The following is a 26,332-nucleotide window of genomic DNA, read 5'->3' on the forward strand; positions in this document are numbered from 1 at the left end:
AGTGATACCTCAGTGACCACGAGGTTTAATTAAATACTGTCATGTATTTGTAAGGACTCCTGTACATAGTATTTCCTGTGGCAGATTCATAAGATTTCGATGCAAACTGTGACCTTGTAGTGCAGGGGGCCGCCACTCCATGGGCAGCTGGGGGGAGGGCTTGTGGAGCTCCTCCTCCCGGCCCCGGGGCACCCGCAGCAGTCCGTCTGTCCTTCCGGCTACAGCCCCTCCCGGCCCGTCCCCTTCACACCTTCCCTGAGGTCCTGCTGATGGACAAGCGACCCCCGAGGGCCCGGGCCCCTCTTTGGGAACCCCCCCAGGCCGCTGGTGCCTCCTCCGTGTGGCGGGCTGGGCCGCGGGGCCTCAGAGCTCGCTGTGGGCTCAGAGCTCGTTGTGGCGGGCCCTGGAGACGCGGCTGGAGAGGTCTTGCATGTGCTTCTTCACCTGCAGGAACAGCACGGGCCGGTCACACGGGACATCTGCTCGCGACCCGAGACTCAGCCTCCCGATGCAGAGTCGGAGCTCGGCGGTTTGCTTTCCAAGTGCCTCCCCCGCAACCCCCATCTATACTCATCACAGATAAACCATCCGAGCAGCTCATTAACCCCCCGCAACCCCCATCTATACTCATCACAGATAAACCATCCGAGCAGCTCATCAACCAGAAACAGCCTCCAGGGAACACCGTGAGCGGCCTCCCTCTCCAACCCAGCATCCTCACTTCTGACTTCACTGACTCTTGTTCTCCTCTTCCTGATGAGCCTGGCTAAAGGTTTATCAATTCTGTTTGTAAGTGAAAGTGAAGTTGCTCTTTGTAACTCTTTGTGACCCCATGGACTATAGCCCACCAGGCTCCTCCATCCATGGAATTCTCCAGGCAAGAATACTGGAGTGGGTTGCCATTTCCTTCTCTGGGGGATCTTCCTGACCCAGGGATCGAACCCGGGTCTCTTGCACTGTGGACAGACGTTTTACCGTCTGAGCCACCAGGGAATCCTTTCTGTTTATCTTTTCTAAAAAACCAGCTCTTCGTTTCATGGACCTTTCCTAACTTTTTGTCTTTTTCTCCCCGCTTCATTTGTTTCTGCTCTGACCTTCATCCCTGTCCCTCTGCTGACTCTGGTTTCATCTGCTCTTTCTCTGGTTCAAGTCTAAGGTCAGGTTGCATTTCCCCCCTGAGGTGGGCCTGTGTGGCTACAAACCGCCCTCCTGGAACTGCTTCTGCGGCGCCCCCTAGGTTTGGAGTTTGGGGAGGTCTTTTGTCTCCAGGTCCCTTCTGACTTCTTCCTTCACTTCTTCAGTGATCCACTGATTGTTTAGTAGCCTACCGTGTAACCTCTGTGTGTTACGGTTTTTGCAAAATTATCTTTTCTTGTAGTTTAGTCTGAATTTCAAGCTATGTGATTTTAGGGAGCAGCAAAAAAAACAAACAAACAACAACGACAGGCAGTGAATGAAGACCCAGCCCGTCTGCGGCTCCCCAGGCTCTGTCCCCATCACAGTGGCGGGGGCCTCCGTGGCCTCCCGGGCCTGGACTCTGCCCTGCTCCCTGGGCACAGAGCCCGCGGGCGGGAGCCCCCCAGGCTGGCGGGGCCCCGGGGCGGGCAGCACCGTGGGGGAAGCTTCCCTCTCCTTCCTCTCGTCCCAGCGGGGTCTGGCTTCTCCCTGGTCATCTCCACCCCCTCTCTGGTTCTTTCCTTTCCTTCCCCTAGCTCATCCTGCACAGGGAGGGGAGGGCGCCCTGTGCAGGAGGCACAGAGGGGGTCCCTGCAGAGCCGCCCCGGGCCCGGGCTCCCCTGGGCACCCGCAGCGATGCCCACGCCTGTGCTGCTGCCTCCGCGCCGCCTGCCTCTCACTCCCTCACTGAGTCTGAACCTGATGCCCCTCTGGAGACGGGCCCCTTGCGTCTTGGTGCCTGGGAGGTGCCCTGAGCTGTGGCCTCACCGCCGATGACCAGCCGCAGGCCCTGCCGGGTCAGGTGCCTCCAGCGCGGGGGCTTTGGTCTCTGCATCCCGTACGTCCTCTGGGGTCTCACGTCAGCCCGCCGAGGGCATCTGCGAGCCCCACAGGGCTGCACATGAGGAGCGACCCCGTGCAGGCCACCTGCTGCAGCCCGTTTCCCATGGCGCCGAGTGCGGAACCAACCCCCGTGTCCCAGGCCCGAAGCCCGGGAAACTGCCGGCCCCTGCGGCCACTCAGGAGCCCCCAGAGTCACCGGCAGCTCGCGCGGGTGAAGGTCACTCAGGACCAGGGGCAGGCACACGTTCGGGACCAGGAGGCCAGCTGTGTGGCTGGAAGAGCCTGGCTCCGTCCTGCCTACCCACCGCCTCCCGTGGGCACAGCCACACCAGACCTCTTGCTGGTCACCAGGGGGCGGGCCCGGCTCCAACAGGCCCAGAGGCGGGGTGGGGGGTGGTGGGAAGGCCTGGGAAGCCCCTGCCCCACAGCCCAGCCCCGACCCCCTCAGGGCTGTGCAGGCCCGGGCAGGGGCAGGGGCGGGGGCCTGACGGTGTCCACGCCCCCCGACGCCCCCGCCGAGCTCCGTGGGCGCGGATGAGCCCGGGGGGGCCGGCAGGCGGCCGCACCGACCTTGTAGCCCAGCTCCTTGGTCTTCTCCTCCAGCATGGCGTACCGCTCCTTGTTGCGAGTGATGTGCTCCTGGTCCCCGAAGCTCTCCACGTGCTTCAGCTTCTGGTGAGAAATTTCTAGCTGCTTCTGGTAATGGTTGTGCTTTTCGATTTTAACTTCGAAGTGCTTGAGCTCCTCCTGGGATGAGATTGAAATAACTAAACCCCCTCTACCACCTCCAGGCCCGCGTCAGACGCTTCCCGCACACGTCCACCACCTTCAGGTCACCACAGCACACCCCCTACCCCGCCCCGCGCTCCCGTCCAGGGAAACAGCAGCCTCACGCCCCGGGGCCCGTGCCCTTCCCTGACCGCTGACTTGTGGCTCGGCCACGCGGAGGCGAGTGACCCCAAGACCCTCCCTCTCTCTGGGTCCAGCCCGGACCCCGCAGGGCCTCGGTGGCGCCTCCATAACCCTCTCAATCCACTCGTCCCACGAGCCCACTCCTCACACCCGGCGAGCCCCAAACTCAGCAGACGGCCTCGAGGCAGTGTCTGCGCGCTGGAGGCCAGCTCTGTCCCACACGGGCCGCCGACCAGGACTCGGGGCTGCGGGGGGCGACCAGAGACGGTGCTGTGCGCGCCGGTCTGCTTGGGTTGGAGAAGGGGGCCTTTCCCGCGTCATCACCATGTCCACCAGGGACATTCTGCCACCCCACGGGGCTGGGGCGCCATCCTTACCCGGAAGGACTCCAGCTCCTTCTCAGTGAAGTTGGCTGACTTGGCCATGTCCCAGAGATCCAGCACCCGCGGCTCCATGAACTCTGCACGAGAGTGAAGACGGGCTCAGTGACCCCAGCCTGGGACGCCCAGGGGCGTGCACGCCACCTGCACAGGGCATGTGCCAGCGTCCTCGGGAAGCATTCCTTGTGCCCGCGCTCAGCCGGCAGCTCCCAGGCCAGGCCGCTGCTCCCCAGGGCGCAGAAGCCACCGCTCAAAGTGAGCAGGGGGCGCACTCCAGGGTTGGGGGCGCCTTTGACTCTGCAGGGCCCCCCCACCCGCAGTTCTAGGCCGAGGCTCGGGCTGCTGCCTCTCCTCACAGCTCTGGGGCAAGGGAAACCAAATGGAGGAGACCCTTTAGTGAGCACTCATCACCCACCTCCCTCCTGCCCCGGAGGAAGCCAGGGGCAACCGGGCCACGCGGCCAGCCCCCAGCCGACCCCTCCTGTCGCCTGGGGCTGCAGGAAGGACTCCAGGTGCATGGACCCCGGAGGGCAGGGGCTGAGGCACTGCGGCCCGCCTTGGCCCCACCCCCTACATGGCCGGGCCTGCGGGGGTCCCTGCTCCCCGGAAACTCAGCAGGTCGGCACAGTGGGCCCGCGGCGTGGTCCGGGTCCTCCACCACGGCAGGCTGAGCAAGCCCAGGGTGCCCGGGTAGGGCAGAGGAGCAGGGAGCCCGGTGCGGCCTCGACGCGTCCCTGGGCCAAGAGCAGTGGCTGCCCCGTGGTCAGCGCTCGGGGAACAGAGGGTGGGGGACGACGGGACGGGCATCACCGCCGGGTGCCGGGCGGCGACTCACCGGTCTCCGCGCCGTAGCCCTGGTGGCTGACCCTGCGCAGCCGGTCGAAGCCCTGGCCGATGTTCCGCAGCCGGTCCTTCAGCTCCGCGTGCCTGCTCGCCAGTGCTTCCGCCTGCACGCCACTCAGGTCCACCGGCCCGATGGCGTTCTCGTGGCTTTCTGCCGGAGCCCAGGCCGGGAGCCTGTGAGGGGCCGGCTCGGGGACGCTGTGCCCCACGCCACTGCCCTCCTTACGCCCAGGTGGGCCCCGAGACCGCCACCCCTTGGGGGCCACTCCCGAGGTGACAGGAGAGGCGCCCGCGTCACCGCAGAACCAGTCCGTCTGTGCACCGGACCCAGACGCTGAGGCTCCTGCTCAGAGGCTGGGAGGCCTGAGGGCGTGACGCAGGCCTCCCCCTCTCCCCCCCGTTCTGGAACATTCCGGGCCCAGGGCTGCCCACCGGGAGCACCTTCGGTCCTGCCCAGGGCCTCCAGCAGCACGTGGTACTCCTGCACCTTCTCCTTGTGGTGCTGCAGCTCCCGCCACAGCTTGTCCAGCTCTTCGCTCGAGAACTTCCCGGAGGTCTTCGCCTGGAAGGGCAGCACCTCCGGTGAACGCCCCCAGGGGCCACGCTCACCCGGGCCAGCGGGACGCCGGCGCAGGCCCGGTTCTCAGCCTTTACCCACCTTACCGGGGGCAGGGCAGGGGCCCAGATCTGCCTGCCTCCAGGGCGGATGGCGGGGAGACTACTAAGCAAGGCGGGCATGGGGATGGACCCCAGCAGGACCCTGGGCCGGGCGAGTCCTGGCCACTCCCCAGGGCATCGCCCCACCTGCCCGGGATGGGGGTGCAGACACACGAGGGAAGAACGGGTCCTGGGCTCAGCCCCGAGGAGGCCTCCCTCCCCCTTCCCCGCCCCCACCGCCCCCCGGCTGGCCGGCCAGCACCCCCACCCCGGCGGAGCTCGCAGAAGCCGTCCACAGGATCCAATCGCATGTCACACACAGATGACCCTGAACACAGGGTCTGACCCGTGTGGGCCCACTTACGGGCAGATTATTTTCAAAAACACTGCACCGCTATGCAACCGGCGGCTGGCTGACCCCGCAGACAGAGGGCTGACTCCCAGCCACACGCGGGTTCTCCCTGGGCAGGGCGGGGTCAGCGCCCCACCACCCACTGTCTTCACGGGTCGACGGTCCAGCCACCAAGCGAAAAGAGCCGCTCGGGACACCGCGAGCCTGCGTTTCTAACCACAGGTTAGGAGCACGCTTCTGATGCTCGAGGCTCAGGTCCCCAGGCGCCACGAGCGACCCTGTAAACACGCGTTGCGAGCTCTTGGTCGCAGCAGCAAGCGTTCCAGGTGGGGCAGAGACGGGACTGCAGGGACGCAGGGCAGGGGAGGGCCCGCAGGGTGAGGCCGGCCGCCCCGGGCTGGACGCCAGGCCGAGGGCCGCGCTCGGCAGAGGGTACCTTGTGCCACAGCTTCTCCAGCCGGGGGTCCTCCAGGCTGCTGTCATCGGCGCCGTGGTCGATGAAGTTGCTGCTCACGACCCGCGAGTCCTTCCTGCCGTCCAGACCGTACTTGGCCAGGATGACTAGGAGGGAGCGGGGTGCGGTCAGGGCGGTGGGCTGGGGGCTGCACCCTCCTCTGCGCGCCCAGGACCTGGGGAAGGAGCCGGGACCGGGGGTCCCCCCACACGGCTTCCGGGCGACCCCCTGCCTCCTGCCTGTGAGGAGAGCCGCGCACAGGCCTGGCACCCGTGGGACCACCTTCGGGACCGGCTGCACGTGTTCACCAAACCAAACCCGCCGTCTGATTCTGTCGAGGGGCAAGCCCCAGCTGGGGCGGACGTGGACGGGGCCGCCCCCCCCACAACCCACGTCTTTATTTGGAGATTTCTAAACACGGCATGTTCCTGTCAACAGCTTCAGGGAAAAGTTACTATTAACAGTGGAGCCGGGGGGACGCTGGCTCAGCCACTGCCGGCGGGTCACTGCAGGCCAGCGGCCGGGTGACACTTCCCCACAGCGCCCAAGACGCAGCGCCCGCCCAGGGCCTCTGCACCAAACAGGGGCCTGCATCTCCGCGCCGCTGTCTCTGACACAATGCGCGAGGGTGCCCGGGCAGGTCTGGAGGCAGCTCTCCCGCAGCAGGGCTGGGCTGCTGGGTCCGCCCTGGAGGAAGCCCCTCCTACCCCCAGCGACATCCCCCCCCCACCCTCCCTGCTTGGAGGGATGGGTCCGCCTGCAGGCTGCAGACAGGACCTGCCCTCCAGACTTTGCCCCGGGGCCGCCCTGGGTCCTGGGCTTCTCTCCCCTGCCCTCCATCCCTGAGGTCCTCAGTCAAGCCGAGGCCACCTGGCCCCTGACCCGCAGCCCCTCCTCTGGGGCTGACCGCGTGAGCGCTGGACACGCGTGGTCTCCAAGGGGCCTGCGGCCCCCTGTGCGGCCCCCGCACAACTCCTGGCCCTGGGCGCCCGCCTGCTGCCAGGGGCACCTCGTGAGGCTAAACTGCCCTGCCTATACCGCCCGGGGACTCAGCCCACGGGGGCCGCAAGTGGGCCGTAGAGAGGGTGTGCTCCGGCCTGCAGTTTTCGAGACGTTAAGAACCCGTCCGTGATCCTCTCCCTAAACTGCAGAAGCCCTTCACCCGGCGATGGGAGCCTGATCGCAGGAGGTGCAGCCCGTGGGTGGCCCAGCCTCCGTGAGGACTCAGCTTGGGGGGCAGGTCTGCCGTCAGCCCAGTCGCCAGGCCAACCCTCCACACCAGCTCCCCAAGACGCCGGGCATGGGTGACCACCGTTGGCAGGGCCCAGGGCAGACCTGGCCACCGCTGGGTCCTGGTCTGGACGCCGCACTGTGTGGACACCTAGGTGTGGCACCTGCCTTATAAAGGGGCTGGGGCAGCGGAGGGGGGCAGGTGGGATGTGGGGTCTCGGGGCCACACCTAGAAGACAGCCAGCTGCTCGGGGAACACTGCCCCTAGATTGGAGGGCCCAGCTCAGGCCCCGGCTCTCCAGGCTGGCTGGGTCTCCGCCAGGTCACCTGGGCACCCACAGAGACCAGCATCACCAAGACAAACAGGGCGGCCCCGCCTGGGCACGGCCGTGGACCGTGAGGGCGCTGCTCATCCCGGGGGACCAGACCCCAGGAACACCGCGCCTCCTCGTCCAGGTGACTCCCGGCCGTTTCCCTGGACCAGACAGACCCGGGGCTTCGGCTGCTGGGAACTCGCTTGGCCAGACACCCTCGCCCTGGACCCCCTCCTGCTGCCCAAGGCCCATTGAGGGCAGCCTGGCAGCCGCGCCTGCCTGGAGCTGAGGGTCACCCTGCAGGATCAGGCTCACGGGAGCAGTCCTGACTTGTCCTGCCCACAGACCAAGTCAGAACAACAGGCCGGGGCCTGAGCCGGGGAGGCCGCTGCCGTTGGCCAGAGAGAGGAGAAAGGGAACAGAGAATAGAGGTACCGTTGAGGCTGCGGACCAGCTTTGCCTCCTCCTCCCCGTCCTCATCCAGACCCTCAGCCTTCAGCTTCTTCCATTTGAATTCATCCCGTTCTTGAATCTTCAGATCAGTGTGGAGGTCGGACAACTTCAAAGGAGGAAGGTTCAGCTGTGGGAGGAGAGGAAGAGAGGACGCCTGACCACCAGCCGCGTGGTGACCAACGGTAGCCGGAAGAAACTGTCCTCGGAGAGGAGATGAGGCCAGAGGTGGGGAGGAGGAGCCGGGGTCCCAGGAGCTCAGGATCCTGCTTGCGCTCTCACATGGGAGCGTCCAAGGGGCCTCTGAGCGCAGCGTGGAGCCCAGCAGCTTTTAGGCCCCAGGCCCACCCTCCAGCCTCGGCGGACACCGCGTCCCCAGGGAGCCCCGGGGCGTCAGTGGCCTGAGCTTGGGCACTGGGGAGACAGGCGGGCTCGCCCTCCAGCCTGGACCCTGGGCGCCTGTGCGCACCTGGGCGTGGGTATGCGGGCGCATGGATGCTGGGCTTGCTCGAGAAACTTCTCCCTGTATATGTAACTCGGATAAAAAATAAACTGCAAGGACTGGAGAATAGATCATATTTAAGGAAAACTTCCAATTTAAAAAGAAAGAGCACAGCCACGGCTCCCCAGGGTCGTTGCCAGTGCTGGGGGCTGACCGAGGGATGCGGGGCCTCCCTGGATATGGGCTGCGGGGCTAAGACGGGCCCCCTCCGGCTCCTGGCAGACCCTGCTCTGTGCTCAGCCCGAGGTCGCCTCCTTGCTTCTGGCCAGAACCGGCATGTGAAGGCTGCCGTCAGGCCCATTAAATGTGCAACTTAAATCAACGTGCTAGCATGCCTGGCAGACACCTGCACCCTCGAAGGGCGGGTGCGGTGACACGGTGAGGACCCAGGGCTGCAGTGCGGGCCCCCCTGGGCAGCCCTTCCGCATCCGTCAGCTCCCCGGGGGCCCCGCTACCCCAGGCAGGGGCGGGCGCTGGGACCTGACCCCAGATAGCCTGCCTGTCCTGCAGGAAGGGAACCCTCATGAGTCGGGCCTGGTGGCACAGGCGTGTGCGTGCCCGCGCGTGCACGGGAGCAGGAAGGCAGGGGGAGACCTCTTGGGGTGAGAACCTTCACTTGGGGCAGGAAGAAGGTGTGGAGAGGAAACCAAAGCTGCCAGGCAGCGTGGCACACCGGGGCTCCACTCGCCCCGACTTCCCTGGCTGTCCGCCTGCCCGGCTGGGCGGGAGGAAGCCTCGCAGCCCTCGTGGGTGACGCTGGGCCTGCGGGGCGGACGCTGGGCAGCATCCTGGCCGCCTCTCTGGAGGTGCTCTATGAGCTTGGGGCCCTTGCCTCTGCTCCCGTCGGAGCCCGGGGAGGGTAAGGACCTGCCCAGAGGACACGGCTGCATGTCCCTGGGTATCAGACCCTTTCCACTGCTACTGGAAGGGGGATGGCCTTCGTTTCCTTCTCAGAGAGTTGTCAGCAAGGCCTGCGTGTCGCCCCTGTGCCCTGTGACTCTGGTGAGGCTTTGATCGGACCTACTGACTCTCTGCAGTGCTCAGGTTTTCTACAAACACAGATTACGTCGTCAGCAAACAGATCCTCTCACCTCTTCCTCTCGGATCTGGATGACCTTTCTTTCTTTTTTCTTGCCTGGCTGTTCTGCCTGGAGCTTCCACTCCTTGTTGAATAGAAGTAACAACCTAATTCTTAAACAAACAGGTGAAGGACTTGAATATACATTTCTCCAAACACCACACACGAATGGCCAACAGGGACATGAACAGACCCTCCACATTGCAGATCATCGGGAGGAATGGAAACCCCATGAGGCGACACCACCTCACTGCGATCACAGGACGGTCACTCTGGAGAATGGAAAGCAGCCCCTGCCGGCGGGGATGAGAGCGAAGGGCACCCCCTGGGCGACTGGTGGGAATGCAAACGGGCGCAGCCGCTGCGGGAAACAGCGAGGAGGCGCCTCAAAAATGGAGACTAGAGCTACCGTGCGATCCAGCAATCCCACCGCCGGGTACCTATCCAGAGGACCTGAAAGCAGAATCTCCAAGAAAGATCTGTGCTTCCATGCTTCCTGCAGCAGCAGTCACAACGGCCAAGATACACGAACAACTACAACCAAGATGTTCATTGAGATAAAGAAGGAAAATGCGGGACAGACACACAATGGAATACGAGCCTCAAAACAGAAGGGGAACTGGCCCTTGGTGACGACACGGGTGAGCCTGAAGGACGAGATGCTGCGTGAGACAAGCCAGACATATCAGCAAACACTCCTCCACAACAACGCTTAACACGAGGGGAGGAAAGTGGACAAAACTCAGAGGCAGAGCAGAGGAAATGAAGGGCTGGTCAAAGGGCGCAGAGTCCGCTGTGCAGCTCAAGTGAGTCCCGGAGACTCCCTGTCAGTGTGACTCTGGCAACCAGACGTGTGTGTTTGTTGTTTAGTCACTGAGTCGTGTACAGCTCCTTGTGACCCCACGGACTGTAGCCCACCAGGCTCCTCTGTCCATGGGATTCTCCAGGCAAGGATACTGGAGTGGGTTGCCATGCCTTCTCCAGGGGATCGTCCCAACCCAGGATCGAACCTGGGTCTCCTGCAAGGCAGGCGATTCTTCACCACCAAGCCACCTGGGAATCCCATTTAAACTGTTTATTTATTATTTAAAAATTTGCTAAGGGAGTGGGGGTTGAGCTTAAGTTCTTACCACAAATAATAACAAACAAGAGCTCGGGAGATTTTCAGAGGCCAATCATACCTCAGAAGTGGTAAAACAAAACAACAAAAAACCAAAACCAACAACCAACTAAAAAAAAAAACCCTGGGACCCAGCATCCACGTACAGTCAGCTCCAGCCACAGCTCTGCACGCTGACCGTGGACCGAGGTGGGGCCCGTATCACCGGCCCGCGGAAGGACTGGCGAGACGATGGGGAGACACCTTCTCTCACCCTGCGCACACACCATGCAAGACACACCGTGAGGTCACCTCACGTTTAGAAAAAAAGAAACACGTGATGTTGTCATTCAGTTCAGCCGCTCAGTCATGTCTGACTCTTTGCAACCCCATGGACTGCAGCACGCCAGGCCTCCCTGTCTATCACCAACTGCTGGAGTTTGCTCAAACTCATCCATCAAGTCAGTGATGCCATCCAACCATCTCATTCTCTGTTGTCCCCTTCTCCTCCCGCTGTCAATCTTTCCCAGCATCTGGGTCTTTTCTAAGGAGTCAGTCCTTCGCATCAGGTGGCCAAAGTCTTGATGTTTCCAGAGAGCAAATTATCCCAAGAACAAAACCAAAAGGCTAAGAACCAAAAGTGCCTCGTGATGGCCCTGCCTCCTGCCTGGGCTCGGCTCGGGGCGGGGGAGTGCCGACCCTGGGACACGTGCCCCCGGGCGGGCTCCTGCCACAGTCACAAGCTTCCTGAAGCTAGGGAGCTCCTAGGGGACTAGGGGGTTGGGACAGGCCAGCTTGTATTCCACAAGTCTGCTCAGGGAGCCAAAAAATGATGCCACCAGGTGTGAACCCCACCCTGAGGACGTGTGCACTTCGTTCAGCAGAAAACACTTGTACATGCAATTGGGGAATTGCAGGGCCGAGCAGCCCAGAAAAGACATCTAGTGCAAGGCCGGCCCATCCAAGGACAGTGATGGGGTTCCCAGAGAACAAAGGCAGGCCCTCTCAGACAGATGTGACCCGAGACTGACCAGGTCAGCAGTGAATTGAGTGCGGGGTGGGCGGGGGGGGGGGGGTGGAGGTGGCGGGGAGGGTCATGGAGGCGCAGCTCAAGGGCAGGGGACGGCCAGGAGGCGTGAGGAGGCCAGCAGATGCAAAGCGGCATCTGGACAGACAAGACAGGGCTGACCAGCACAGCCCTGGGGGCAGGAGGGCTGCAGGCAGGTTCAAGAGCCCCTTCTTCCAGGAAGCCCTCCAGCCTCTCCAACCCAGGGTGCTCTCTCACCAGGCAGACTGCGCACACACAGTGGCCCTGACAGCTAGGGACCCCAACGGAATCCTCAAGGGCACTGGCCTAGGAAGAGTGTGGGGCCTGGAAGCTAAGGGCCTGGGGGCATCCACTGGGCCCTGACCGCCCCGCAGGCGCTCGCAGGCGGCTCTCCTCGCGTTCCTCCCCCACTGTTCTTCCCCCTCAGTTTCTTTTCTTTTCCAAAACTTAATCCTCACTTTGTTTTACTCTTTCAAGGACTCAGGAATGCTTAAAACTGAAGACTGGAGCTGATAAGACTCCATTTGAAAGATGAAGACAGAGGCCCAGAGGCTGGGGGAAGCTAGTATATACCCATTTCTCTAAAAACACCCCGCCAGAAACAGAAGGGACTTTTATGTTAATGAGGAAGCCACTGGTGCAGGTCAATTAGCAAGCTGCCTCCAGGCGGAGTGACCTTAGGGGCGTCTTTGCCCTCTGGGCTTCCAGGAAGGTAGGATTCAGTTCACTTGAGTATTTCAGGAGTTTCAGGTGTTATCCTCCCACCACAAGCAAAAGTGAGTCGCTCAGTCGTGTCGGGCTGCAAATTCTCCAGGCCAGAATACCGGAGTGGGTAGCCATTCCCTTCTCACCACAGCCTCTCACCCAATTTAACAAGAACCTGTTTGCTTCCAGGATTTCTGCTATCCCTGACTTGTCCTCAGGAGCAGCATCACCTGTTTTCTTGTTTCTCTATATAGGGAAACAGAATGTAGAAAAGGCAAAAACCTGCAAGGCAGGAGACCTGGGCCTGCCTGCTGGGAGGGAATCTCGGCCTCAAACTGACGGGGCAGCCCCTCTGCCCAGGCCAAGGCCTCCTGTCTTCACCTGTCACCGCCAGGCCAGGGTCCCTGTTCCCTGGTGAAGGGTAGAGGGAACGCAGTGAGAGGGACTCACACCTGTATGAGCAGGCGTGTCTGAGGCTGTCAAAGGCTCGAGGCCCCGGCCAGCAGATCCCCGAGACTGAAGAGACCCCGGCCCGGGCTCTGCGGACCCCAGGATCAGAGGACGCCCTGCGGACCCCCGAGACTTAAGAGACCCGGGCCCGACCCCGCGGACCCTCGAGACAGAAGAGACCCGGGGCTGGGCTCTGCGGACCCCAGCATCAGAGGACGCCCTTGCCCGCGGAGCCCCGAGGTGGAGGGACCCGGCCGCCGCTCACCCGCTGGGCCTTCTCCCACAGCTGGTTCAGCTTCTCCATGCGGAACTCCGCCGCGGGCTCGCGCTTCGAGGGCGGCGCCGGCTCGTTCTTCTCCCGCGAGTACTTGCCGGCATGGCCCGCCGCGGCCCACGGCCCGAGGAGCAGCAGCAGCAGCAGCGGCGACAGTGGCCGCCGGAGCGCGCGCAGCGCGGACAGCACCTTGCGCGACGCCATCTTCCGCCTCCGGACTCGGAGCCCCGGGCGCTGAGGGACTGAAAAGGCCCCGCCCCGCCCACCGGGGCTCGCCCCGCCCACCGCGCTGCCTCCTGGGAGTTGTAGTCCCTTCCTGCGCGGCCGACCCAAAAGGAGCAGCAGGCGGACTACAAGGGCCGAAGAGCCCTGGGAGGCACCGCGCGGGGGCGTTTCCTAGGCAACCGCACCGCGGCAGGGAGTCACCGGGCGCCGCGGGGCCCGAGTGCACCTCAGTTCAGTTCAGTCGCTCAGTCTTGTCCGACTCTTTGCGACCTCATGAATCGCAGCACGCCAGGCCTCCCTGTCCATCACCAACTCCCGGAGTTTACTCAAACCCATGTCCATGGACTCGGTGATGCCATCCAACCATCTCATCCTCTGTCGTCCCCTTCTCCTCCTGCCTTCAGTCTTCCCAGCATCAGGGTCTTTTCCAATGAGCCAGCTCTTCGCATCAGGTGGCCAAAGTATTGGAGTTTCAGCTTCAGCATCAGACCTTCCAATGACTATTCAGGACTGATCTCCTTTAGGGTGGACTGATTGGATCTCCTTGCAGTCCAAGGGACTCTCAAGAGTCTTCTCCAACACCACAGTTCAAAAACATCAATTCTTCTGTGCTCAGCTTTCTTTATGGTCCAACTCTCACATCCATAGATGACCACTGGAAAAACCATAGCCTTGACTAGACGGACCTTTGTTGGCAAAGTAATGTCTCTGCTTTTTAATATGCTAAGTTAGTCATAACTTCTTCCAAGGAGCAACCAACCTTCTTTTATTTTCATGGCTGCAGTCACCATACGCAGTGATTTTGGAGCCCCCAAAATAAAGTCTCTCATTGTTTCCACTGTTTCCCAGCATCAGGATCTTTTCCAATGAGTCAGTTCTTCACATCAGGTGGCCAAAGTACTGGAATTTCAGGTTCAGCATCAGTGCGGCTGGGACGGTGAGACTGCTAGGGCTATAGGTGGGGCAGAGATCTGATCTCACAGCCTGGATTGACCCCTCCAAGGGCGCGTTCCCCTCGGCTGCGTGGAAAGAGGAAACGGTTCAGAAATCGGGACTGTGTCTAGCTGACACCTTAGGTTGTTTCTGTGTCACCTGCCTTGGTGCTGAGCCTTCCCTGGCATCATGAACTCTGTGAGTTGGCCTCGGCTGGCACCCCACCATGAACGTCTCTGTCAGGAAGCCTAGATCCCTCCTCCCAAGCCCACTCCTTCCCCCACCATCTAGAGAGTGCCCGCACCTCAACGCTGACTTTGAACCGCATCCACTTCTCCCCCCCGCATTTGTTCTGTTAGTAGAGACGTTTGTGTACCTGTTCTCCCTCCCCATCTGCTGTATTTCAGTAAGCGAGCAAAGGTGAATACAGCCAGCGTGCTAAGGCTACTCTCCCGGGAGAGTAGGGATCGGGGAGAGTGGGACGCAGCCTGCGGCCTTGGGCAGCCTCTGGGGTCAGGTAGAGGCACCCACGGGGAGCTCTGGTGCTTCGAGAAGGAGCTGGCCGAGCCCGTCTGGTGAGGATGATGGACCGTACCTGGGAGGGAGTGCCGGGGAAAGGGGGCCGAGCGCAGCTTTCTTGAGGTGAGAGAAGCCACTGTAGGCCTAGGCCGTGGTGCCATCTCAGCCTGGCCACAACGCCACCTGGAGGAGGAATAGGCCTCGGGAGTGAACAAAAGCATGTGGGAGCAGACAGCTGTTACCAGGCCAGGGAAATAATCTAACAATTTAACTGGAGATAATACGTCGGTCCTGGTAGTCTTTACGTCGTGTCTGACTCTGCGACCCCATGGGCTGTAGCCCGCCAGGCACCTCTGTTCATGGGATTTCCCAGGCAAGAATACTGGAGTGGGTTGCCATGTCCTTCTCCAGGGGATCTTCTTAACCTAGGGAACGAACCCAGATCTCCTGCATAGCAGGCAGTCTTCAACATATCAGGCAGATTCTTTACTACCGAGCCCCCAGGGAAGCCTCACATCAGTCATAGAGACTGCCAGTTCTGTTTCAGAGATGAAGAATAGTCTGACACATATTCTCTGAGCTGTCAAACAGGGTCCAAACCCCCTTGGACAACTGGCCACCAGACTAACTGGAGCCAGACCACTGACGATGTTGATCTTTGCTGCCTTCAGTCAACCAAGACCCTGGCCTCTGTCAGCCTAGGATGACGCTTGCCCCAATTCTGTGCTCAGTTCCACTTTGCACAAGCCCGTTCATGAGTATGCGTGCTCCCTTAGCTTAAAACTTCCCCCATTTTGCTGTCCTGGGAGACAATGCTTTGCGAAGTACCCCCAAAGTTCTCCTTACTTGCTGCAGATAATAAGTCGTTCTCCCACTTTTTGATTTGATTGGTTTGGCTTGATGCCCACTAAGAGGTGAACCCAGTTTCTGGGGGTAACAGGAGGGCGTTCCAAGTGGAGGGTCCATGAAAGAAAATGAGGGGAGTGGAGAAAATCTGGGCACCTTGGGAGGAACTGGTATTTACCTTTTTAAAAAGAATTTAGGCATAGTTGATTTGCAATGTTGTGTTAGCTTTAGCTGCACAGCTAAGTATTTTAGTTAGAGATATATGTATATGTGTGTGTGTGTGTGTGTGTGTGTATATATATATATATTTACTTTTCCAAATTCTTTTCTGTAATAAGTTATTACAAGGTATTGACTATGGTTCCCTGTGCTATGCAGTAGGTTTCTGTTGTTTATTTTATATATTATTGTGTATAACTAATAATCCTGAGCTCCCAAATTATCCCTCCCCGCCTTTCCCCTTTGGTAATCATAAGTTCCATTTTCCGTGTCTGTAAGTCTATTTCTGTTTTGTAAATAAGGACATTGGTATCTTTTTTTTAAAGATTCCACATGTAAGTGACATTATATGATATTTGTCTTTGACAACATGATATCTCTAGGTCTTGCTGCAAGTGGCATCATTTCATTCCTTTTTATGACTGAGTACAGCATCTCCAGAGACAGAGGATGAGATGGTTGGATGGCATCACCGACTCAACAGATGTGAGTTTGAGTAAGCTCCAGGAGTTAGTGATGGACAGGGAAGCCTGGTGTGCTGCAGTCCATGGGGTCGCAAAGAGTCGGGCATGACTAGGCTACTGAGCTAAACTGAACAGCACCTCTTGTGGCTCAGATGGTAAAGAATCTGCCTGCAGTGCAGGCGACCGGGGTTCAGTCCCCGGGTCAGGAAGATCCCCTGGGGAAGGGAATGGCAACCCACTCCGATATTCTTTCCTGGAGAATCCCATGGACAGAGGAGCCTGGCGGGCTACAGTCCGTGGGGTAGTAGACAGGACTGAGCAGCTAACACAAGGCATTTAGTTACTTTGTAGTAAATTGTAGCCTGTGTTGTTCCAGAAAGGGTTTGAGGTGCCTGGAATCAAGCTGTGATGGAGGAATAGATTGACAGATGGATGGAGGGATGCGTAATGAATTCTTCCTTTGTTCCCAGCCTGGTCCTAGAATATGCTGTCTTTTCTCAACAACAAGATGCCACAAAGCCCTTGATGGTGATGGGCAGAGAGAAAGATGGTGAGCATCTCATACGGACTTCAGATCCGCAGCGGGCCTGGGAGTGACATCAGCCATCAGGATCTGATAAAGGGGGCTGGGGTGGGGGTGGGGGTGGAGAAGAGGCTCTAAACTCCTTTCCCAGGCTCCAGACAGCTCTGTCCCCGCAGCCCCTGCCCCCGCAGCGTTTCTCTAGACTGCAGCTTCCCGGTCCAGGGCCTGGGGGCTGGCCTGGAGCCTCTCCAGCCCAGGCGAGCCCTGCAATGGGGCCACTGGGCCCCCTCCCCTGCTTTCGCCCACCCCCTTGTTCCTGCACCCTTTGCCCTGCCCGTGCCCTCCTGCCCTGGCAGCCCTGGGGAAGCGCCTCGCCTGGTCGCTGGATCAGCGCTCAGCCCCACATCCCTGCACGAGGACGACTAACCTGTCCGCTATCACGTCCCACTTAGTGACTCCGACACGAAACTCCTACCAGGCTGCGCTTGGCACAGAGCAGCGATTACTGAAAATGCATTTTTAAAAGTTGACGTTTTTGGGAAGAGTTCGTCCTCCCCCGCCTCCATCTTTCCCCAAAGAGACCTGCACGCAGGCACTTTCCATGTGACTCCAACTTCGCGGTGATGCCTGCTGAGGTGCAGGGAAATTGGCTCTGGGCCCAGCGCATGCACCCCCTGAGCTGACCGGGGCTCTGGCGCGAGCCTCTCCAATATTCTTCGTGAAGTCCCCGAAGCTCAGACACACATGCTTCATCAGTTTTGCGTGTTGTGAATATATCCTCCCATCCTTGGGCTTGCTTTCGCTCTTTTGATGGCCTCTTTTGATGTATAGGCAGCTTAATATACCTGTAACGATCAATATTTTCCTTCGCTTGTTACTGCTTTTGCATAAAGCCTTTCCAGCATCAAGGAGATGAATACATTCCACATTAGCTTCTAAAGACCCTGTGGCTTCGCCTTTCACATTGGAGTCTCTACTCCATCTGGGATTGATTCTTGAGGATGGCTTTAGGGGGCTTCCCTGGTAGCTGAGATGGCCAAGAGCCTCCCTACCAATGCAGGAGACATAAGAGACACGGGTGCCATCCCTGGGTTGGGAAGATCCCTTGGAGTGGGAAATAGCAACCCACTGCAATATTCTTGCCTGGGAAATCCCATGGGCAGAGGAGCCTGGCGGGCTACAGTCCAGGGGTCGCAGAGTCGGACACGACTGAGCGGCTTAGCCCAGCACATAGCAGAGGGCCTCTGGGTGGGGAGGTTCTCAGAGCGGAAATGTGGTCGGTCGTGCGTTGTCTGCAATGACAAACGTGCACCATGCATTGTTTCCTTTTCAGAAATGGGAATCTTAGGAGATGGATTTGACCAGAGCTGCTGTTTAGGGCACTAGACACTAGCTGTGCCCTAGAACAGTGCCCTAAAGTCTGGGCCCTCAAACACAAATATCCAGTGGTCCAAACGCCAGGCAGAACTGTTGCTGTGGCTCAGTTGCCACGTCACGTCCGGCTCTTTGAGACCCCGTGGGCTGAGCACACCAGGCTTCCTTGTCCTTCACCATCTCCCAGAGTTGGCCCAAGTTCATGTCCATTGAATCGGTGGTGCCATCCAACTGGTGACTCACAAAAATCCTTTATAAGCCAGATTCATCCTTTCCTCCATGTTGAAATGGTTCTTTGAGGAGAGTAAATTCTCAAGTCATCAAGCATCCCATGGACAGAGGAGTCTGGTAGTCCATGGGGCTGCAAAGATTCAAACAGGACTGAGCACCTAAGCACAAAAAATACACACATAGAAGAAAAGAAAGTGTTAGTCACTCAGTGGCGTCCAAATCTTTGTGACCCCATGCACTGTAGCCCGCCAGGCTCCTCTGACCATGGGCTTCTCCAGGCCAGAATACTGGAGCGGGTAGCTGTTCCCTTCTCCAGGGGATCTCCCCGACCCAGGGATCGAACCCAGCTCTCCAGCATTGGAGGTGGATTCTTTACTATCTGAGCCCCCAGGGAAGCCATGTACATACGCTATGTGGGGTAGGGTACCACGTTCTCCGTGTCCTAACTCTCAATAAGCAAAATGCATCTCAGTCAGCCCTGCTGGGAGAACGGCAACAGCATTTCTGTTCCTTCTCTCAGACATGACATCACAACGCCACACCCTGAGATGACTGACAAAGATGTGACCAAAACATACCCGGAAAAGTATGATGGAGATGGACCAGGCAGCTAGTTAATAAAAACGTCTTGTTGGTTTTTCAGATTTTGTGTATTTGTCTGAGTTTAAAGTTGTCTTCATTTTTTCTCACTCTGAATAAATGTTCCCTTTCATACCTAATTTTGTTTCTGTAACTTTGCATTCTCTTCTGTAAAGAGAGCCCCAAGCTGTGTGAGCTTCAGGTCCCAAGAAGCTCCGTGGATCCCACTTGCCCCCTGCCTCCTGCCTGCTGGGCCGGGGTGGAGGAAGGACACGGCGGAGGCTGGGGGATGTGGAGCTCGTGAGGCCTGGGGTCATCGCTGGATGGGGACTTGTGCACGGCAGGGGCAAGACAGAACCTCCTGGAACCCTGCTTGAGAGTGACCGCCTGCAGTGATCAGAGTAGAACCTGACGCACACGGGCCTCGACAAACCAGAGCTCCCGAGAGGTCACACTGTGGGGTGTGTCCTGCCCTTGTTTCCTTCCTCCCTTCCTCCCTTCCCAGGGTGGGGCCCGGTGCTGGGTGGGCTTGGTTTATAAAAACCTGAGCTGGATGAGGCCTGGGCCTGAGGAGGACTCAGACAGACTCCCTGTTTGCAGAAGGAGTCAGAGATAGTAAAAAGGATGCTCTGGTCTCCAGATCACTAGTTCTCGACTGGGGAAAGTTTCTGCACCCGCCCCCCCCCCCTCCCCCGGGGACAATTGGCAACGGGGTCATCACCAGCTAGCAGAAAGAGGGAAACCAGCCTCTCAGGGCTGGAGGCCAGGGATGCCAGGGGCAGCCCCGCCGCACAGGCTATCCAGTCCCACCTGTAGTGTCGGGAGGGGGAAGGGCCTGGTGCCGAGCAGAGGTGCTGGCTTGGCCCAGGGCTGGGGCGATCTTGGGGATCTATGGGTCTGTGCCATCTGGTGGTCAGGGAAGCAATAAAACAAGACGTTTTATTGCTGGAAGTTGGGGTGGGCTCAAGGACGCCTATTTCCGTTTCACAGAAAGACAGAGTCCTGGAAGGCTGGGTCCCCCTGCCTGCCCGAGCCAGTCCCACAGCTCAGGGTTTGCATCCCAGTTACTCTGCCTCAGAAAACTCCTCAAGTGTGGAGAAATTCAACCTTCCAGATCACGTCCTTATTTTGTCCTCCTGCGCTTCCGAGAATCAAGAAGGAAAGGCTTTCGCCCCCATTTTGCAGACGCAGCTGGTGAAACCACGCCAGGAGCAGAGAGCCCAGAACCACTCCCACCTCACAGGACCCTCCCACCCCAACTGCACCTCCAGACCTGGGCCCACCCCAGCGAGTCTGGAATCTGTAACCGCCGGTCCTGGAGGCCTTCTGAGCTTGTCCGGCGAGATTCCACGGTGGGATCACTAAGTAAGGTTACCTGTTTGGGAAGAAAATAACCTTCATGAGGCCTCAAGGGCCTCTTTGCATTTTTGAGGGGTGGTCACAGCTGGGCCCCTGAGGAGCTTCGAGCGGCCTGCCGCTGTGTGTGTGAGGAGGGAGCGGAATGTGGGGTGCAGCAGGAGTCCCCCAGCGCGCCCACAACCCCGGGCTCTGCACACTCAAGTGCAACACCCCTTGTGTGGATAAAGGACCTGCGGTTCAGAAAGGAGCCCCAGCCCCTAATCCCCAGCTGGCCAGAGGCAGGGCTGAGTGGCCCCTGGCCTGGCTGCCTACTGGGGTGGGTGTCGGCCTGTCCTGCTGGACAGGATGCTCCTTGGGGGCCGGGTGATCTGAGCAGAGGAGCCGTGGCTGCTGTCTGCCTCCTGATTGTGTAGCGCCAGTTCAGACCTGACCTCTTGGAACCTCGCTGCTTTGCTCGCTGTGTAAGGGGCTGGGCTCTGCCCCCGTCCATCCGGTCCTCTCCCACAGTGGGGAGGGCTCCAGTGAGAATGGTGCTTGGGGTCCCGAGTCAGGGGGAGGGGGCGGGTCTGAGCCGGCCTCTGGGCCCAGCCAGGGTCGCTCTGGGCTAGGGAGGGTCTGGAGATAGGAATGTGCATCTCCCAGGTGGGGCAGTGCAGACCCTCGGGGTGGGTGGGGACCCCGACACCCTCAGGCTGTTCGGAGACCTTGAGTCAGGACCTGGGAGGGAAGGCGGGCCCAGGGCTAGAGGGGAGGGGCTTGGAGAGGGGAGGGGCTTGGAGGGGGCGGGGCTTGGAGTGGGGAGGTGCTTGCAGAGGGGAGGGGCTTGGAGCGGGGCGGGGCTTGGCCTGGTTGGGGGTGGGACAGCGGTGTCCTTTGCTTACTGGCCGGAGGTGTCTCTCTGGGAGGGTGTTCCTGCCTCCTCTGAGTGGGGGATCTGGTGGTGGGTTGGGCGACTGGCTGTGGAATGTGGTGCCTGGGCCAGACAAGGTAGGCAAATATGGCTGCTGAAATAGGGACAAACACCATATAGTTCCAGTAGGGATGCTCGGATTGAGGGTTGGACCATAAAGAAAGCCGAGCACCAGAGAAATGGTGTTTTCCAACTGTGGTGTTGGAGAAGACTCTTGAGAGTCCCTTGGACTGCAAGGAGATGAAACCAGTCAATCCTAAAGGAGATCAGTCCTGAATATTCATTGGAAGAACTGATGCTGAAGCTGAAACTCCAATACTTTGGCCACTTGATGTGAAGAGCCGACTCATTGGAAAATATTCTGATGACGGGAAAGAAAGGGGTGACAAAGGATGAGATGGTTGGATGGCATCACCAACTCAATGGATGTGAATCTGAGCAAACTCCAGGAGATAGTGAAGGACAGGAAGCTTGGTTTGCTGCAGTCCACAGGGTCACAAAGAGCCGAACACAACTGAGGGAACAACAGCTGTTAGATGGGTCTTTCCTCCCAACTTTTCCCGTGCAAGTTTCAGACTGAAACTCGAGGCTGATTCTACAGTGAGAGCTCGGGGTATGGTGTCACTTTGTAGCTTGATGTCAGCTGCAGCGGGAGTCTGTGCAAACACCGCACCTCAGCCTCTCCCAAGAGCCGGGTGTGAACAGTCACACACGATGAGTCCTAGGGGTACCTGCACCCCAGCTGCCGCCTCCCCGACGGGGACGCCCACAAAGGCCGGCAGAGGAAGGCGTCTGGGTGGGTCTCGTGTCACGGTGTGGGAAAGGAAGCTTGTCCAGGATCTCCCCCCGCAGCCTCTGCTCACAAACCCTCCTGGTGTCCTGGAGGATATGGCAGCCCTGTTGCCAGGGGCTCCGCAGCGGCAGCTATGGCAACCGGCCTGGGAGCCAGCCTGGTCCCTGGAGAAGCCTCAGGCTGGTCCTGCCCCTTCCCTGGCCCAGCACCTCCTCCTCACCAGCCTGGGAGGGAAGGGGGTCTCCACTGCTCACCCACGCCAGGATGCCCACTGTGGTCTCAGGGCCAGAAGCCCCCACGGCCACCTGAGCCCCTGGGCCCCTGCCAGACCCCCGGGAGGAAGCAGAGGCTGCAGGGGTTACCACCCACCTCGTCCGTGAGAGCCAGACTGACTCCAGGCACGCTCACCCTTGGCCCCGACTTGCCTGGGGCAGGGGGTCCGGAGCCTGGTGGGGGTCCTTCCACACTGGGGGTCCTGGGAGTGTGGGAGGGTCTGGGGTTCTGCAGGGGAGACACCGCAGGCCCTTCGTCTGGGACATTACACAGCAGAGGGAATGGGGTAGAACCCAGGATTAACATGGGGGGACATCCCTGGGCTGGAAAGAGGGGCTTACACAGGATCTGCACTTGCAGCTTCAGGATCGACACCCACCGCTGGGCCGGTCCTGCTGGGTGTCTGTGTGGTCACCGCCCCTCGCGGGAAACTGTTGGGTGAGTCTGCTTAGGAACTGCGCTTGCCGTCGTCTGGACGTGTGTGTGGGTTGGGGGTGTCCGGCTCGTATCTCCCAGCCCGTCTCCATCTTCCCTCACTCCCCACCTGGTCAGGAATTCTCTCTATGGGCCTGCTCTGTGCTGTTGAATGTACCCTCTGCCCTCCAGCGCTTACAAGCTGAGCCTGGAGCCCGAGGCGTTTTTCTCTTGTCTCCCCAGTTTGTTGGTTTATTCTCTCCGTGTCATTGTCTGATGACACATTTGCATTCAGTTTCTGTTAGGCCAGTCTCATTCCCCCTCTTGATAATTTTTTAAAAAGTCTTCAGTTAATTGCACTTAATGCTCTCTGCTCAACGAGTCAGAGAATTGCCAAAATTCTCTTTCTGCAGCGAGAAGCCTTGCCCAGCAGTTCCTCCAGGAGAGCGTGTGTACCGCCCACTTTCTGTGCTCTCAGCTTGCCGGTGACCCCGAGCTTGTGGCTGAAACACGCCAATCTCTGCGTCCCCATCACACGGCCTCCTCCCCCTGTGTCTGCGTCTTTTTTCCCCTTCTTATAAGGACACCAGTGATCTTGGATCAGGGCCCACCCGAATGGAGTATGATCTCATCTTAACGTGAGCGCACCTACCAAGACCCTTCTTCCACAGCAGATCATGTTCACAAGTGCGGGGCTCAGGGCTTCAGCATAGATTTTGGAAGGGGGGGACACTTTCAACCCACAGGTATCTTTTAGAGGTGACAGTGGATGAGACGGTTGGATGGCATCATCGACTCAAGGGACACGAGTTTGAGCAAGTTCCGGGAGATGGTGATGGACAGAGAAGCCTGGTGGGCCACAGTCTATGAGGTCACAACGAGTCAGACACGGCACATTCTTCTAGATGTTGTTCTGTTTCTTCTGGCGTTCGATGGTCCTGTTGAGAATCTAACGCCAGCCTGGTCCTCCTCCCCTGATAAGATGCTTGTTCTTTCTGTCCAGTTACCCAGAAGATTTTTTTCTCTTCCTTTCAATTCAGGCTATTTGCCAGGCTATGTCCTGCTGTTGAGCGCTCCGTGGTCAGTATGCCCACGCACACGGCATGGACTCTGATACACAGATGCAAGAAAGTGTTTCAAGTTATTTCAAGAAAGCGTTCTTGAGCAATTGTTCAAATACTCTGATTGTTTTTGGTGGTCACCTCGCAGAACTCCAACTATGCGCGTGTTTTAACTCTTCCCCTGCCTTTTATGGTTGCCGTTTTCTCTCGAATCCTGTTTAATCTCTTCCCTATTTCTTCTCATTCGTTCACTTCCCCCCTTTTTTAATGTCCCTTGCTATGATATCTGTCTATCTTCTCACCTCCCTCTAAAGTCATCGCTTTGTTTCTGAAACGGTTTTGCCTTTCCTCGCATTTCTTTCCCGAATCACGTCGGTTCCCGTGTCAGACTCCGTGCTGTTTGCCCCCCTGCCCTGAATCGCGGTCTTCCTTCAGAGCTGAAGTTCATGTTGGAGATTCAGGTGCCAGGTTTGCTGGTTGTGGTGGTAATCGTCGGCTGAGTCTTCAGCTGCGGGGCCACGGTGCGGTCCCTAAAGTGGAGACAGCGCTCCTGTCCTGTCACTGGCCTTCACGTGGCGCGCTTTTCCCTGGACGTGCAGACGGTTCCTGCCCTCAGCTCCGTGCGTTCCTGCCTGGCCTGTGGACGGGCTCCGCCTTGAGGTCCTGCTGCCCCATCGCGGCTGGTGGTTGTGCTGGTGCCCGAGGGACAGCGGCCCTGCGCCCGGGCCCGCCAGCTCAGCCCCGCTTCGTTGGTAGAAGTTCGAGAACAGCCCGCCCGATCTGTGGGGAGGAGGCGGGACGGGGCCGCCTCTGCAGGGGTGGCTACGCAGGACGGGGAGAGGCGTCGGGTGACGGTCACGCTTTGTCACTTGATGGGGTTTGCGTCTGCGGAGCTCTGTGGGCGGCCCACTGGGGGTCTGTACATCTCACTGCTACGGGGTGAGTCGTGTTCCCCCCAGATTCATACGTGAAGCCCCCAGCTCTTCAGAATGTGACCTTTTCTGGACACAGGTCCCTGCAGATGGAATTAGTTAAGGCGATGTCATACTGGAGCAGGGTGCATCCCGAATCCAGTCTGATTGGCGTCCTTATGCAGGCGGAATCTCGGGACACAGACATGACCACAGGCGGAAGGCCACGCGCAGAGGCCCCTCACCGTCTCAGAAGGGACCTGCCCTGCTGACACCCTGACCGGGCACGTCTGGTCCCCAGACCTGAGACGATGACCTCCTGGTTCAAGCCACCCAGCCTGCGGGACTCTGACATCGTTTCTGGAGACCCTGCTTAGAACTCTGAGTGTGAGCTCTCGTTCAGGGTCCGGACGTGGAGTGTCTCGACGTGGAGTTTCCTGATGTCTCCATCAGGAATGTGGACAGGGATACCAGGAGGACTTGTGGCAGGAAAGTGGGAACGTGGCAGGAAACCTGGGGGACAGACGGACAGATGGAGGGGGGTCCCTGCCCGGAGCGGGGCAGCGTGAGTTTAAACAACGATGACAGGGGCTTCCCAGGTGGTCCAATCCGCCAGCCTGTGCAGGAGACATGGATTCGGTCCCTGGCTTGGGAAGATTCCACATGCCACAGAGGAATGAAACCCGGGAGCCACGACCACTGATGCCTGAGCGCCTAGAGCCCTAGGTTAGCCGGGCTAACCCAGGTTAGGCTAGCCCGGTGAGCCGAGCGCCGTGGTCCACAGCAAGGGAAGCCCACTGTCCGCACCCGGAGAAGAGCCCGCACAGCAGTGAAGACCCAGCACAGCCAGAAGTAAACAAAAAAACCAAAGCATATCTACAAAAAAATAAAAAGCAGTGAGAAGGACACCCAGTGGCTAGGACTCCGTGCTTCTACTGCAGGGTCGGGGGTTTGATCCCTGGTTGGGGAGCTAAGATGATGCAAACTGGAAAAAAAAAAAAAAAAAAGAAGGCAGTGACTTTGTGTGTTGGAAGATTTTTGTAATAAAATGTTGATTAAAAAATGTTTCACTAGATACTCCGGGTGTCTGTGAATAATCAAGTGCAAAGACCTTCACGAGAGCCGGGGCTCTCAGTCGGCGCTCAGCTCCAGGTCCCACGAGATCACACGCCCGCCCCCCGCCCGCCATCCACCTGCAGAGCCCCTGGGACAGAGGTCGCCAGCCCGGCTCCCCACCCCCCAGAGGGCCCACGTGAGGGGCATCTAGTCCAGGCCTGTCCGAGAGCCTCGGCGGGGGTCCGTCCCACGCCGGCTGTCAGTCTCCTCCTACCTCAGGGGAGCCGGGGTGTGTGTGTCCCCCACCCTGTGCAGGTCGAGGCCGCCGTAAACAGAACGCCACAGACGGGCCTTCAACAGACATTCACCCCTGCATCTGCCGGAGGGACTCCAGGGTCAGGCTGGGTTCTGGGGAGGCCCCTGCCTGGCTCATCCTCACAGCCTTTCCGGGGGTGCACACGGTGAGCGGGGCTGACAGATCTCCCCTCTGATCCCAATTAGAAGAAGAAGCTAATCCCTCACAGGGCCCCAGCCCTGTGACCCCATCTGACCCCCGTCACTCCACAAGCCATCACACCGGGGGGTAGGGTTCCAGCGCATGAATTTGGGGGGGATGCAGTAAAAAGTCCATAGCAAGGGGGTGAGGGGAGCAGAGGGGGCAGGAAGAGGGCAGAGGGAGAGGCCCCCTGCCCAGGCAGCCCCAGGACTTCCCTGCCCTGGGTGGCGTCTGCCTCAGCTCCCTCTCTGATGTGGTTTTGTCCCCTTGCACCCTGGTCCCCTCCTGGCTGCAGGAGGACCTGCCTGGGCTGGATGCTGGTGAAGGGGGTGTGACTTCAGGACAGGCGGAGTTGTGGGTGGTCCCCGGGGATGCTGGC

General features: G+C 59.4%; 1 protein-coding gene across 2 annotated transcripts; it reads right to left on the bottom strand.

Moving 5' to 3' along the window:
- Positions 1-24: 24 nt before the first annotated feature.
- LRPAP1 (LDL receptor related protein associated protein 1) lies at positions 25-13,005 on the bottom strand. 2 transcript variants are annotated; one of them, XM_065914574.1, is made up of 8 exons: positions 12,759-13,005; positions 7,597-7,741; positions 5,600-5,724; positions 4,587-4,716; positions 4,147-4,305; positions 3,309-3,391; positions 2,590-2,766; positions 25-444 (listed from the first exon to the last, which is right to left on the bottom strand). In XM_065914574.1, the coding sequence occupies exons 1-8, from the start codon at positions 12,969-12,971 to the stop codon at positions 382-384; spliced, it is 1,095 nt and encodes a 364-aa protein (XP_065770646.1). In that variant the 5' UTR covers positions 12,972-13,005; the 3' UTR covers positions 25-381. The 2 variants fall into 2 exon arrangements, with proteins under 2 accessions (XP_065770646.1, XP_065770647.1); XM_065914575.1 differs by having other exon boundaries at positions 4,596-4,716; positions 12,759-13,003.
- Positions 13,006-26,332: the final 13,327 nt, after the last annotated feature.

The sequence above is a fragment of the Muntiacus reevesi genome, chromosome 22, assembly GCF_963930625.1.
Source record: "Muntiacus reevesi chromosome 22, mMunRee1.1, whole genome shotgun sequence".
In the NCBI taxonomy this organism is placed as follows: Eukaryota; Metazoa; Chordata; class Mammalia; order Artiodactyla; family Cervidae; genus Muntiacus; species Muntiacus reevesi.

What these genes read in the sequence shown, in the direction of transcription:
- LRPAP1 (XM_065914574.1), bottom strand. Translation starts at nt 12,971, where the DNA reads ATGGCGTCGCGCAAGGTGCTGTCCGCGCTGCGCGCGCTCCGGCGGCCA. An exon ending in GCTGGTCCGCAGCCTCAACG is followed by an intron (nt 5,725 to 7,596) that starts GTACCTCTATTC and finishes GCTCCCTCCTAG; the next exon opens with TCATCCTGGCCAAGTACGGT. An exon ending in CAGGACCGAAGGTGCTCCCG is followed by an intron (nt 4,306 to 4,586) that starts GTGGGCAGCCCT and finishes GGGCTCCGGCAG; the next exon opens with AAAGCCACGAGAACGCCATC.